The 15,429-nt window shown below is 37.0% G+C and overlaps 1 protein-coding gene across 1 annotated transcript in view; it reads right to left on the bottom strand.

Annotated features, from left to right (window-relative positions):
• RP1 (RP1 axonemal microtubule associated) overlaps nucleotides 1–15,429 on the bottom strand; it is a 217,825-nt gene that overhangs the window by 130,778 nt on the left and 71,618 nt on the right. The window contains exons 19-23 of the mRNA XM_084509394.1: nucleotides 10,932–11,134; nucleotides 7,645–7,734; nucleotides 5,420–5,552; nucleotides 5,050–5,201; nucleotides 1,636–1,790 (exon numbers count right to left, since the gene is read on the bottom strand). Coding sequence (XP_084365520.1) covers nucleotides 1,636–1,790; nucleotides 5,050–5,201; nucleotides 5,420–5,552; nucleotides 7,645–7,734; nucleotides 10,932–11,134 — 733 coding nt within the window. The remainder of the gene's footprint in view (nucleotides 1–1,635; nucleotides 1,791–5,049; nucleotides 5,202–5,419; nucleotides 5,553–7,644; nucleotides 7,735–10,931; nucleotides 11,135–15,429) is intronic.

Here is a 15,429-nt window from a genome sequence, read left to right as displayed (position 1 = left end):
GGAACAGATTCAATAAACAAACAAAAAATGGTTGTGACACCCTCAGGGAAAAGGTCAATGCAAACCCTGGCAAATATTCCACCAATTTTATTTCCAGGAAAAAATAAATAGAATCTTTCGAACAAAGACAAGTAGAATTATCACTATTTTCTAAGCGCTTTCCTGACAAATAAAATCCAAAAGAAATTCAAAGAGAATACCATTGTCTATTGATTTTCAGTTGCTTTTTTTTTTTTTTTTTTTACATTCTTATTAATTCTCTCCTTTCTAAATTTCTGTAAAGAAACTTTTCTGATTAAAATTGCCATACAAGCCACAAATTTATTTCACTCTTACTGTATCACAACTAAGTCTTTAGGTGCCAAGAGGTGCTAGATCTAGGACAATACATAGGAACATGTAACTAAAATAACAAATATTTGGCAGAATTCTGCAAGTCTTTTAGGTTCTTTATTTTTGTCTTGAAAACATTAACAGACCAATTTATGTTAGAACTAGTCCCTAAGAAGTAAATTTGGTCTTACTAGACAACAACTTACCTGTATCATATCTGCTATCCTGCTATCACAAGTATAAACTGCAATCTCAAATATTAAAAAGTAACTAAGGTAACTAAGAAATAGTGTAAAACTAAAATCTAGTGAGGGCTGTTGGATGTTCAGAAACTAGTTAGCTGATTATTTATTTATTTATTTATTTTTAAGTCAGATAAGATGGTGACATTTCTTTGGCTAAGTGAGGAAAAATACAGCATTTTGTTAATACTGTGCATCATAAAGTATCAATGTAAAATAATACTGTGAGGCTGAAGATTAATATATTAGACTTCTGAAGAACAAAAATGCTTTCCTCCTGGAACAGAGCAGAGTGTTTCAGCTTTACATTTGGGTCCAGATGGAGGCTAGCCCTGAGCCCCAACACTGACCTACGTTAACCCTTTTTTCAGTAGCAGTGTTTCCTTGTAGAAAAGCTATGAATGAAAAAGCTTTTCTCTCTCCTGACTGAAGAAGGATCTGTTTGAGAGAGATTTAAAAAAGTAAAAGAGCATCTTTATTCCTCTTTTGAGGACGTGACATCTAGAATTGCAATAAGGCGTTCAAGTTACATAACAAATTCATAAAAATCCAGACAGGATAACTAGGCATCCTGCATTTATTAAATAACATTTATTAAATCCTATTTAAATATTATTTGTTCTAGTGCCTTCTCACATGGTCACATTTTTTCTCTATGCTCCCTCCATTTCCCTCAAATGATGCTCATACTCATGAGATAGACTACAAAACTGAAAACTTAGACCCTTTTTGTGCGCTTTATCTTTTCTTCCTAAATAGGTAAGGCATGCTTATAACACTGATCCTTGTATAATAAGGCTACACCGTATAATCTAGTCACATGAACATATAACCATAACATCTAAGAATTTAATCTCTGATATCAACCATAGCCTATGAACTCAAGCAACTTATTCTGGAGCAACACATTTTGTGTTTTTTATACAACTGCACAATAATCCAAATCTGTCTTTTCTGGAAAATACTCATTTAGTACATTTGTTGGTATCATACTGGTATTGAAACCATAGATATCCTCAAAAATCTATCTTATATTTAAGACAATTCTTGTAAAAGCTACCTTCTGCAATTGAAAACATATTCCGAGTTGTTCTCAGCTTCTCTGACAATGACTTTATCACAGTACCAATACTGGGACTTAGAGTCAGCCTCACAGCGCAACAGCACCTTCTGCAGTTTTCCAAGAGATACAGCTTCCACTTCAAAAGCATTGACCTAGGACACAGAGGAGATGGCATTCCATGATTTGCAAAGCGTTAATAAAGTCTGGAAGCAACAGTATTTTAAAAGCCTGATGTACCCCTTAACAGTGGCTCAAGATTCCTATTGATTTTACTGATAGCTGGACTGTATCAAAGGGGTTGTATCCAAAAAGTTAAATGTCTTTTGATTATGCATCAGACTAAGTGAGAAAACACAACTAAAATCAGAATGCAATAATAATCCCAAATACTTTTTTTCACCCACCATACAAAATGTTGCCTACTGCCCTTCACTATTCTTCCAGTACATCACTGTTTACCATAATTCTTCTCTAGGTATGAACCACATAAAGCAATTATTTCCTTTGTTAATGTTTATTTAAAATATGGACTTTCTCATCCTTCGCTGTTTGTCGACTCACCTCCTCTATTTACATTCTATTTTGCCTGAAGAAACTGAAGTCTGACATGTCACTTTGTCGTTGTTAATCATTTAGACATCTGCTTACTGTTGTCAAAGGCTGTTTTAATAGCAGCATGAAGTTGATCAGGTGAAAGGTTCACATTGGTAACTTTTTGTCACAGTAAAAAGCATATAGCTTTGTCTTGCTCCATGTAACTGTCCAGATCACACTTCTTGGTAAAAAGATAATGAAGGAAAGAACTACGCTGGAATATTCATGTCTGTAAAATTCTCAGTCCTTAGCAAATGGCAGAATTAAGATTGCCTGTGCAACTTTACTTCTCCCTTGTGTATACATAATATATGATTGTAAACTATCCTTTCTGACAATCCAACAAGAAGCATGCCAACAGCACACACTATCTCTTCTGCCCTACAAGGCCGTTATGACATATGGGGCCCAAAGTCTTGGATTAAAAAAACTCAGACATGTTAGAGGAATTGCCCATAGACTAAGGGAATTATATCTGTGTGTATATATCAAAAGTCAAGAAAGGTGGTGATTAACTGGGATGTACTGCAAAGTGTGTGACCTGAGCATGATGTAGATGGTATGGAATAAAGGGTAGATATTGTCCTGCTTTCTACTGAGATAGAGTTAGTTTTCTTCCTAGTAGCTGGTACGATGCTGTGTTTTGTATTTTTGATGAAAATAATGTTGATAACAGACCAATGTTTTAGTTGTTGCAGATCAGTGCTCACACAGACCCAAAGTCTTTTCAGCTTCCTGTGCTGCCCTTCCAGCAAGGAGGCTGGGGGTGCACCAGAAGGGGATACTACCAGGGCAGTTGGCCCAGGCTACAAGAGGGATGTCCCATACTGGGTGTCCCAGCAATAAAAGCTAGGGTAGTTGGCCAGGAGGGTGGCAGCTGCATGGCATCTGGCTGGGCATCAGTCAGAAGGTGGTAAGTAACTGCAATGCACATCACTTTTTTTGTATATTCCTCTATCATAATACCTATTTTCCTTTCCTTCTCTGTTCTGTTAAAATGTCTTAATCTCAAGAGTTTTTTGGGGTTTTGTGTCCTGATTTTCTCCCTCTTCATCATGGGGAGTAAATAAATGGCTGCATGGTGCTGAGCTGCCTGACAATTTAAACCACAATAATCATGATGTTCAAGTAACCATTCAACCATCTTTGTCACAAAATGATATATCCCAGGCCCTTCTCTGCCTCCCCTACAATCCACTGTCTTATTCACCCATTTCTATAACAAACTGCACCTTCACAGAATCACAGAATCACAGAATTTTCTAGGTTGGAAGAGACCTCAAGGTCATCGAGTCCAACCTCTGACCTAACGCTAACAGTCCCCACTAAACCATTTCCCTAAGCTCTACATCTAAACGTCTTTTGAAGACTTCCAGGGATGGTGACTCCACCACTTCCCTGGGCAGCCTGTTCCAGTGCCTCACAACCCTTTCAGTGAAGAAGTTCTTCCTAACATCTAACCTAAAACTCCCCTGGCTCAACTTAAGCCCATTCCCCCTCGTCCTGTCACCAGGCACGTGGGAGAACAGACCAACCCCCACCTCGCTACAGCCTCCCTTGAGGTACCTATAAAGAGCGATAAGGTCGCCCCTGAGCCTCCTCTTCTCCAGGCTGAACAAGCCCAGCTCCCTCAGCCGCTCCTCGTAGGACTTGTTCTCCAGGCCCCTCACCAGCTTCGTCGCCCTTCTCTGCACCCGCTCGAGCACCTCAATGTCCTTCTTGTAGCGAGGGGCCCAAAACTGAACACAGTACTCGAGGTGCGGCCTCACCAGAGCCGAGTACAGGGGGACGATCACCTCCCTAGCCCTGCTGGCCACACTGTTCCTGATACAAGCCAGGATGCCGTTGGCCTTCTTGGCCACCTGAGCACACTGCTGGCTCATATTCAGCCGACTATCCACCATCACTCCCAGGTCCTTCTCTGCCTTGAACCACCCTCCTTATTCCTTGAACCACCCTCCTTATTCCACTGATAAAAAATATGTTGAATTTGCCATCAGATCAGCTAGAATAATCCCCTAGACAACTCTATTTAAATTCTGAATTTAAATTTGAGTAGAACTTCATACCTAATGCACTAGTAATGATGTAAAATACATATTCTAAAATAGTATATATACCTCTGGAGTTTTCCAATAGGTTATTACTAGTATTTTATATACTGCCTTTTATTTTGTTTTCGTTCCTCTAAGAGCTTCGTGCCACTTGTTAGATATACAAGCGTTAATCCTCAATAGCTCAACAAATGAAGTAACAAGCATTTTTCTGAGAAGGTCATAAGAAGGCCAGTGGCAGAACTAAAATTAAGCCCAGTAGTTCCTGACATTCAACCATACCCTACTGAAGAAAATCAGGATGATATATATATTTTACTTATGGAGGGGATCAGATGTAATTGAATGATGAAATAACTTCAAAACTGCCTTACATTAATCTCAATACTATACTAATATGTGTTAAAAGAAGTACATAGCCAGCAGTTTACTAAGATCTGAAATCATGGAATGATTTCTCTGCACTCATTTGTAGCCAGCCATAACTCATTATACCTTGACAGAAAATATTTTATATTCACAGAAAGCTCTTCTCATTAGCTTCCAGGGGGTTTTTAATATATTTTTTCTTCCCCATAACGTGCCTGTGTTGTTACTCATTCATTCATGGGTTCATAAAATCTGATTTTCCTTAGTTGCTAAACCTCTGCTGAACATCTGAGGTGCTAAATCTCTGTGATCTTTTTTATTAGGAACTTGTTAAGATCAATGAAAATTACTTAATTATATTTACATGGCTAAGCAAATTCTTCTTTAGACTTACCTTTCCTCTACGAAATTTCACTGGTATACCAGATTTATGCAGAAGTCTTAGACCAGAATCTCCTCTTTTTCCATAGATACACAGATAAACAGCAGAATCTGTATCAGCTTGCTCCAGGTCACCAGTGTAGACATAAACATGGTATAAAACAACTTCCAAACATAACCAAAAGAAAAATATGTTAAGTATGATTGCAGACTACGATTTGCAATTAATTTGCTGGAGTATATTCTTTCAAACTCTGTCTAACTATCTGTTTTTAAGATTGCTAAGACCATACTTATGAATATACAGCAGATGGAATAAAATTCAGATGACATTAATACTGAAAACCAAGTAACCAATATATATGTAACTGTGCAATACATACTTGGATAGATAGGTTTTCCAGCTTCCACTACTGGAAGTTCAAAGATGAAATCTCTTTCATCACTATTCTTTGACAGCCATGTGTTTGCTGGAAAATGCAGAGTTTTCTTACTCATCAGATGTTGCAATGTCACCTAAGGAAGAAGCAGTTTAACTACGACTCAGTTCACTCTCTTCAGTGCTTTGCTTCTCAACAACAAAACAGTTTTCTTTAACTCTTCTTCTATCTCAGAAAAAAATAACATGATCAGTAAATATGACACACAAAATTGCAGTATGAAAACATTTTCATTTTAGCTGCTACTTTACTTGTAACTAGAGAGGATCTTTATTTACACCTGTGGTATCTCAGCTGAAACTACCAGCCTTAATTCTTTAAAAATGCCCTAGACTTTAAAATTATCTTATTCTTGGAACAAACAAATCTATAATTGAAATTCTTTTTTTTTTTTTTCCTCCTCTCCTTAAGAAATGTCGTCAGTTCTGATTTCCGTCAGTGCACCACCTCTGTGTAACACTGTTTGGAGTAGCGAAGCCTGAAAACATTCTATTAAGTGACAATAGGTGAGACTGAGCTTTTGGAAGATGTGGAAAGATTGATACATCTTTAAATTGAAATGGAAACAGGATGAAACTCATCATCTATATCTTTCTGAATTTTTGAATTTGAGGATACTTTGGCAAGGAGAGGATATATTGAAATATTAAATCTATTCGTTTGGCTCTTTTTACAGCAGAACAAAAGAAGGTCTGAGTACCAGCATCCTCTATCTATTCCTCTGAAGAATTTAAATTCTCAAGTTATTAGCCATGGTGCATCATGATAGCTGTATCATGTTTCCTATAATTGAAGGAGTCTCTTTTTCTTTTATAGCAGCAGGTTTTTTTTGGTCTTGAATTATAATAGTGTGTACTGCAGTTTTTCCACAAGCCTTCACAAACAAAAGGAAATCAGTAGCATAAAATTGTCACTCTGCAGTTCTGTTTGAATGTGGACATAGCACACATAAGATTTGTGAACAAAATTATGAAAATATGTATTTACATTCAGAATCTAATACTAAAGAAATTGGGAAAATATATACCTTTATCTCACTTTTCCACTAAAATATTATTTTAAGTAAAATGAACACTTCTTTTAGCACCAAAACATGTATTTATTCTAACATGAAATACTTTTGCAGCAGTGATTCTTAATCTGTAATATTTATTGGCAGAGCTCCCCCTGCTGATTTGTAACAATAGCAAATATTAACTGCTTTGTCAGAACACACAGCTTTCAACATAATTTGCTTCTTCCTGTGAAAAGAAATACTTGAAATCCCAGGGTTACCCTTTGAAATTTGGACTAAGATGTTAAAGAAATATTCTGTAACCACCGGGATGGAAAGCAGGATTCCTGCAGCCATTTGAGCAACAGAAATATTTATATTTTTATATTTACATTCAGTTTTGGTACAGTTAGAGTTAAGGGTTTTCAGTAGATGTCAAACTCTGTTATTACTCTGTAATTCTGGTTGTCTAAATTGGACTTAAACTGGACTGAGAGTATGTCTTACAGATTCAAAATAAGAAACCGGAGACAAATACTTGTCTGTAATTATGAAAGAAATTATGCATGGATGTCAGTGTTAGGGAGAATTTAGAATGAATTTAATCTGGCAAATATACCTGAATATTACGAGAAAAAATAGAGTTAAAACAGAAGCAGAAAAGAATAAATAATTCTAAGATAAAAAGATGAGCTTTTTTTTTTTCTCCCCCTGAAAATTGTCATAATTATGAGCTATGTTTGGGCCAGTTGGAACCAGCCTACTCTTCAACAAACTTTCTTCACTCTTTGTATGCAGTTGTCATGGAATAATTGCTTCTCCATCATTTTCAATTTTTCATAGCTTGAATTTATAGTTAGAATCTCCCTAGCAAACACTGAGGAATACAGGTGAGCTTTTACAAAGCAAAACTTCATAGAAGCCATCAATACACTAAAATTTACATCTACAAGCTCCAGAAGTTAAGAATAATTTCAAAAAAAAGTTCAGAAATTCAGTTCAGTCAACTGACTGCATTAATAGTTTTGTCATCCTAGCAGCCTATGACAAAGCAATAAGCATGTATCACAATCAGCATTTTTTGATTCATGGAGCTAAAGATTCATGAAAACATAGGATTTTAGTTCCTATAAAAATTGATAAAGCAAAAAAGAATTTATCATAAAAATCTTACGCTTTGTAAGTTCCACTCTGACTGCTCATTCTGTAATTCATCAAGTTCAATTCTTATCTTGTAGATATTCCCAATGCTTTTTATTTTAACCTGAAATAAAACCAGAATAATCCAACATATGACTATACAAAAATTATATATAACATAGTTTAAGTTTGTGTTGTAGAGGCTGCATGGTGATTAAGGAAAGCCATACCTTGAAAAACAGCACTGTATCAAATTAATGATTAAGAGATATTTCAGTCTCCTACACACATGAAAAAGAAGCATCCCAATGGCAAGCATGTGCCTAGGTATTCTGTGCCTAAAACTTGCAGCTGTGAATCTTGGGGAAAAAAAAAAAAATCCTGTATTTTCTATCATCACATGTGAAATGACTCAAAAATCCATCCCTCATTATGCACAAAAAAAAAACCATTTGCCCTGTATTTTCACATTTTGCCATGCCTTCAATTTGGCCCATTTCCACCCCCCCCCCAAAAAAAAAAAAAAAAAAAAAAAGGACATAGTCCAGGAAAGAGAGAGCTTGCAATTTGTCTAAGCAGATTTCTGTCTGAGCTCTAGTTTGACCAGATTTCCAGATTTTACCCTAATGAAACCAAGATATTTGCAGGGAAAATGATTTGGCAGATAATTAAACTCTTCAAAGTTTGATGATTTAAAAAAGTTGGTAAGAGCCATTCATGAGAGAATAAATGTGAAAGTAAATCATTACACTACAGGCCACAAATTTTTCATAATGTAGCACAGCAACATGATCATAAATCCTGGTATGTGAAAGTAAGGGATAAAAAGCTTTTGGTGCCCTTGAAGAACACATTCTCAAAAGCTAGCAGAACATCTGCAAAATTTGGAAAGTCACTATTTTTGGTTTTTGAGTCTATATGATTTGCAGTCATGTGCACTTTCTTTGCACTTTCAAAGTCCATTGTAGTGCTCTTACTTATGAGATCTACTCCATGAAGACTTGTTCTACTGCACTTATCTGGGGTTTATTTGAAATCTAACCATTACTTAAATTGAACACAAGTTTTTAGTTCATTTGTAATGAACATCTAGAAAAGAAAAAGTAAAAGCATTATCATATTATCTTCAAATAATAATTCTATTAATAAAAGCTTGGTAACAGCCTATTCCACTCCATTGTTTATATGCAAAGAAGCTATTTACGCTGTTCCAATGGATTAGGAAAATTGCTTTGTTCTGTGGAGTTGGATTCTCATATCCTTGCTCATGTTCCTTAATATTTCTCTATATGCGTAGACTTATTAACTGGGTAACTGGGAGACTTTTGCATTAGACAAGTAATAAAGTGAAGGCATTTGTACAGCTTGACTGAAAAACCCTACTACTGTTGTCGTTTCCCACATCTCACAAACAAACTAGCCCCCTTCTCAAGTAATGCGAGATACCATCTCCTTCACGGAGCTTTTGTTCACTGAATATACATTACTGTCATGTGTCATGTGAATCCTTCTTTAGACTATTTGGTTAACAGTTATATATTCATTTCAAATATCAATAAAAAACATAAATGCATTGGGCTTGGTCAAATTGCAAAGTGACTTCTGCCTAAAACAAGCAGAGATTTCCCAGGAGAAAAAAACCTTATATCCTTCTTGACTTTTGCACATGCACAGTCTTAAAAAGGATCAAACAGGCAGTGACTACTCATATGGGTAAAGTGAGAGAGGGAAGGCCTCATATGAAGGGTTTTCACTTCTTAAAATAGTTCTGCTTGAATTTTTCATAGTTGTGCATACTGCTGGTAAAGTAAAAGGTTAAAGAAAACTGACTCCAAATTGTCCAACTACCACAGGCTCTTGGTAGCTCTCAAGTTCCAAGAACTGCTGGCCAGAGCTACAATTGAGCTGATTACTTACATAATAAAATTTACTATCTTTTGATCTAGAAAACATCAGTGAAAATATATACAGCTCAAGGATGCAAATAGTAAAAATGTAATTCTTTAAAAGTATTGCATTCCTATCTGCATTTTCAGAATTATGCTTAACAAGTACAGGATAAAGTTCAAAGGAAAAGAGGGGGGGGGGAGACGACATTTACTCTTCATTTTTTTGTGTTTATTTTTTTTTTTTTGAGACTAAAGATTGAAAAGCACTTTGGTGCCATTTGCTGTTTCATGCCTGAACACAACAGTGTCAGTGTAATGCAAAAAATTACAGTAGGAGCCCCAGGTGCTGTTAAGAAGTTTCTGCTGTCTCACAAGATCATTATCTGGAGCACACAGCTATAATGTGCAATGTCTATTTCAGAGAAGAGAAACTGGTTCATCTCTTAAAAATGTATGGATTAACATTGTAAACATGCTATTACCCAATGCTTCTCATGAATAATTCACTAATTAAGAGAACAGGATTCCCCATGGATCATAATATATAGCTCACATGCTTTAAAAATGAACATTACAGTCAGTTAGCTTCCCGTCTATGCCCTATTCATAGAGATTGTTATTAATATTGACAGTAACGTTTTTGATTTGTGCCAAGATTGCATTAGAAGAGTGCAGAAAAAAATTTACACAAAATATGAAAAGTATAATGTCTTAACTTATACTTTTAAGTGAAACAGACACTTCACTGTTAACTGAAGACAGTGATGTGTCACATGCCTCTCAGACAGAAAGATTTAAACAAAACAGAAATTTTAGCCCCTGTGTTAATTTCTTCTCAGCATATCTAGAAATAATCTTCCTATTAAAATAGAGGTGGGATTATTCTTAAACAATAGCAAAAGTTTTTTTTTAATAACACGATAACAGGTAGTTTATTGGTCTCTCGGTAATTTGATTGGTAAATCTTCTAGTATTCCAGCTATTTATAATACAGTGGCTGAAAAATGGCTCAGTTATCTTCCTTAACTGAACTAGCTCCACGATATCCATTTTATAGTATGCTTTGAAAACTGTACACAAGAACATTTCGTTACTAAAGATAACTAAATGATACATAAGCCTTACATCACATATGATTTGTTTAAGAGTGGATAGTTTCTAAAGCTACTTTCAAATCAATGGCCTTAGAGAAATCAATTTACTCCTGCCATTGTCCTGTTCTGATTACTGTATCTGGTAGAGGGAGTTAAAAAAAAATATTTCTTTCAGTGCTAACTATATGCACCAAGCTGATTCAATGCAGAACTCACAAAGATTAGATAGAGATTTATTTTATGCAGTAAACATAACTGAAAAACACTTCTTTTCACATGACAGAATAGGCTTTGGAAAGGTACACAATAAAATAATGTTCTTAGCCTTCATTAGCTACCTGAAATTCATCCTCCTGCCTGGGAAGAAACAGCTGCTTTCTGTTGTCCTTGCCAAGAGTTATTGGTCCAAATACTCCTCTGTCTCCATATATCCAGAGAGTGATATTTACTTGAGTTCCTGCATTTCCTGTCAGCACTGACACTTTCCATTCATCAGCTGAAGGAGGGGGGCATTCACCACCTTGGGGATTTCTCATTTCCTCTGTGAAATACAAAACATTAGTGGGAGATGAAAATCGACATGAAACTGCCAGTCACTGTTGTAACTTCAGCTCATAAGGAGACCATAACAGAGAGGGGTTTGTATTTTTTCATCGCAAGTGAGATTGTCTGAAAAGGTTGATTTATTTTTCTTGACTACACCAAAATGTACTGATTGGGTAAGGTATTCAACTGGAAAAAGAACGTCTCCCTCATCCTATTCTTTATACGTATTCTGGTTTAAAGATATTGTAGTGTAGAATTATGGCCATTAGATTGACATTTCTGGTTTCTTACATTTAGAAATGAGTAGAATTATGTGCAAATGTTCTTCCAATGTCTTGTGTTGGGACATTATTAACAGAAACATGTCCAGAAGTAGGGACAATTTTAATTTCAGATTAAAAAAAAAAAGGTTTAGGAAATTAACTTTCTTCAAGTTAAGTATTAACTTATACTGCGCTTTTTTTGAGTACTTTACAGTATTATCTTTGCCTGTACACTTAAGTATACAGTGCATAAATGAAACAGCAGTGCAGTACCACTTTATTAGCAAAATTCATAGCTTTAATGACTGAGCAAATATAATTTCAGGAAACATATATTTAATTTGAGAATAGCACCTGGTGATCTTTCATATACCCTTGAGATTAAAAAAAAAAAAAAAAAAATTTATTTGCAGGGATGTCAAATGACACCACTGAAATATGAAAAAGTAGACTCTCGTGGGGTGAAGGAAATTAATTTTGAGTATTTTAGTCACAGTGGAGTTTGCAAACATCAGATACCTGGAACAATAATTTTCAGTAATGGCACCACTATAAAATCACCTCTACACACTCCAGGAAGTCTTCTGCAAAACAGGGAGTTCTTGCCCTCCAATACTTATGATCTGTTCTGACACAAGAGATAGACTTAAGCCCTGAGTTTGAAAAGATGAACCAACACTTGCATATATACTGTGTCCTGCAAGGATTCCTGAACAGTTCTTCATTTGGCCTTTTCATATGGCTACACTCTTTGCTAACTATAATAGATGATAATAATATATAGTAATACATACAGTTAATATGTTAACTATAATCTGCACTGCAGATTAATTTTCTTCTGTATCCCAAAACTCATTCCTCGTCTGTTAAGGGGCTTTCTATGAACCAAGCTTTTGAGGCCAGAGGCTCTAAATGTAAAAATTCACTTAGGATACTGTGGGATTCATAAAAAGCCACTGATTCTGATTTGTTGAAGAATTCCCAGTGCATCACTATGCATGTTGCTGCTTCACTACATATCACAGAATCACAGAATTTTCTAGGTTGGAAGAGACCTCAAGATCATCGAGTCCAATCTCTGACCTAACGCTAACAGTCCCCACTAAACCATTTCCCTAAGCTCTACATCTAAACGTCTTTTGAAGACTTCCAGGGATGGTGACTCCACCACTTCCCTGGGCAGCCTGTTCCAGTGCCTCACAACCCTTTCAGTGAAGAAGTTCTTCCTAACATCTAACCTAAAACTCCCCTGGCTCAACTTAAGCCCATTCCCCCTCGTCCTGTCACCAGGCACGTGGGAGAACAGACCAACCCCCACCTCGCTACAGCCTCCCTTGAGGTACCTATAAAGAGCGATAAGGTCACCCCTGAGCCTCCTCTTCTCCAGGCTGAACAAGCCCAGCTCCCTCAGCCGCTCCTCGTAGGACTTGTTCTCCAGGCCCCTCACCAGCTTCGTCGCCCTTCTCTGAACCCGCTCAAGCATCTCCATGTCCTTCTTGTAGCGAGGGGCCCAAAACTGAACACAGTACTTGAGGTGCGGCCTCACCAGAGCTGAGTACAGGGGGACGATCACCTCCCTAGCCCTGCTGGTCACACTGTTCCTGATACAAGCCAGGATGCCGTTGGCCTTCTTGGCCACCTGAGCACACTGCTGGCTCATATTCAGCCGACTATCCACCATCACTCCCAGGTCCTTCTCTGCCTGGCAGCTCTCCAACCATTCCTCTCCCAGCCTGTAGCTCTGCTTGGGGTTATTGCGCCCCAGGTGCAGGACCCGGCACTTGGCCTTGTTGAACTTCATGCAGTTGACCTCAGCCCATCGGTGCAGCCTATCCAGATCCTCCTGCAGAGCTTTCCTACCCTCAAGCAGATCAACACACGCACCTAACTTGGTGTCATCTGCGAACTTACTGAGGGTGCACTCGATGCCCTCGTCCAGATCATCGATGAAGATATTAATGAGGACCGGCCCCAGCACCGAGCCCTGGGGGACGCCACTAGTGACTGGCCTCCAACTGGACTTGGCTCCATTCACCACGACTCTTTGGGCCTGGCTATCCAGCCAGTTTCTAACCCAACGATATTTTTTTTTTTTTTTTTTTTTATTTGCTTGATTAAAATGCTGTACTGGCTCTGGCTGTTTTTCATTCGTTTGTTTGTTTTTCCTGAGATAAAGACAGTTTAATAAGTGAAGGAAAAAAATCTAACACAAAAGATAAGTGACACAAAAGCAGTCACTCACCACTAGTGCACCTATACTCAGTCAGTCCCCAAGGAACAGCTATTTTGGAAAAAAAAAAATCCTCCTGAGTAGCTGAGAATATTTGAACTTTATTTGTTATGAACTATCCCTTTGGTCAGTTCAGGTCAGCTGTCCTGGATGTGTCCTCTCCCAGCCTCTTACTCACACTTAGCCTGCTTGGTGGGGAAGAGTGAGAAACAGTGGAGGCTTCAGTGCTGTGCAAGCATTGCTTGGAAATATATAAAGCATTGATGTGTTATCAACACTGATAACATCAGTCTGAAACACAGAAAATAGAGCCCATCCCAGCAAAACTCACTGCAAATACTAAACAAAATAAAGCAATGCCTACGGTAGAGATCTGTAAAATTCACTGGACTGTACTTTGTTATTTACAATAAAACAAAAGTGTGAAGACAAAACGGAAAGCCAATTTGAATCCTTGGGACTTGCTTCTTACAAAACTTTTATGAACAACAGATTCTACATCTTCATGGCACCTGGATTTCAGTAACTGAAGAAACAACAGAAGCAAACTAGTTGCTTTGGTACAATAAATATTTTTGAGAAATTGACTATTTAGCATTCTTCAAGAAACACTACTTTCTGTAACTTGAGTTTCCTAGTTCCTAACCTGTAACTCAGAAGCTAAATTTCCTTTCAGCTACCTGTCACCACATCCTACTCTTCAGGTGTAAGTTGTGACCCACAGGTATTTCCCAGAAAACATGAAAAGTCTCATGAAATACACAGGCAGTCAAGAAGGATAAGGAATCCCAGGCTGCTTTGTATACTAAATACAAATGTTCTATACTTGGGCTACTGCTATCCAAAGCACCTACTGCAAGCACAAACTATGACTTCCTGAAAACAATTATAATGCATGAACAATCCACAAACTTGGGATGTTTTTTTTGCATTGTAATTTACTGGCACTCACACAAATGGAAATCAGTCACATTGATTTGCTAGAGGCTAAAAATATTCCAATCTGAAAAGAGGATTTGATGGTTACTCTGGATTAGTTATGGGATTTTATACACTTCATGGCACTGTGATATAATTCCACTGCAACAAAAATTCATTCTGATAGCCCTTCATGAGAATGTTGGAGAAGTCACAATCCTTCCCACAGTTTCATAAAAATTGCTTTGTTGTTTAATTTACTTATCCCAAATCTCAAACAAAATGAGAGTGATTTGGTCCCAAAATACCATATGTTTGAGAGATGCTTTTGAAATAAAGCATCAGAAAAATGAGTTTCTAGAGCAGAGGCTTATGTATTGATGTATTTTATTACACTCTTGTGTATCATCATTTCCAATGTAAACCTAATGGAAACGATGATCAGACTTTATTTGTGTCTTATTTATCTTTGTAAATAAAATGTGTTAAAATTAATAGTAACTAAAGTATTCCAGACATATGGGAAAGGAGCATGCAGGGTATAGAAATCACTCCTCAGAGATACTATTTGTTAATGTCAAACCACGAAGTTGTTCTCAATGTCACAGGCTGTGTTTACCTCGTAGAAGCTGATGGCATCTCTCTCCTTACTTTGACTAGCATACGCACCTTCATGTTTCACTACTGAAATTTAAGCATGACTTCAGAAACAAAAGGAAAAAGCAAAGGGGAATTCCCCAATACCAAGCCATTTGGGAAATCTTGTAAGGTCCTTGCTTGCTCACTGGTTTATACAGAACATGATACAAGTCTATATTGTCAGTAGGGCTGTTGATTTTGGCTTGATTTTGAGCATGATAGCAGAAGATTTAAAAATAT

Source organism: Aythya ferina (assembly GCF_964211825.1).
Source record: "Aythya ferina genome assembly, chromosome: 2".
In the NCBI taxonomy this organism is placed as follows: domain Eukaryota; kingdom Metazoa; phylum Chordata; class Aves; order Anseriformes; family Anatidae; genus Aythya; species Aythya ferina.
This window is presented reverse-complemented; position numbering and strand designations above follow the sequence as displayed.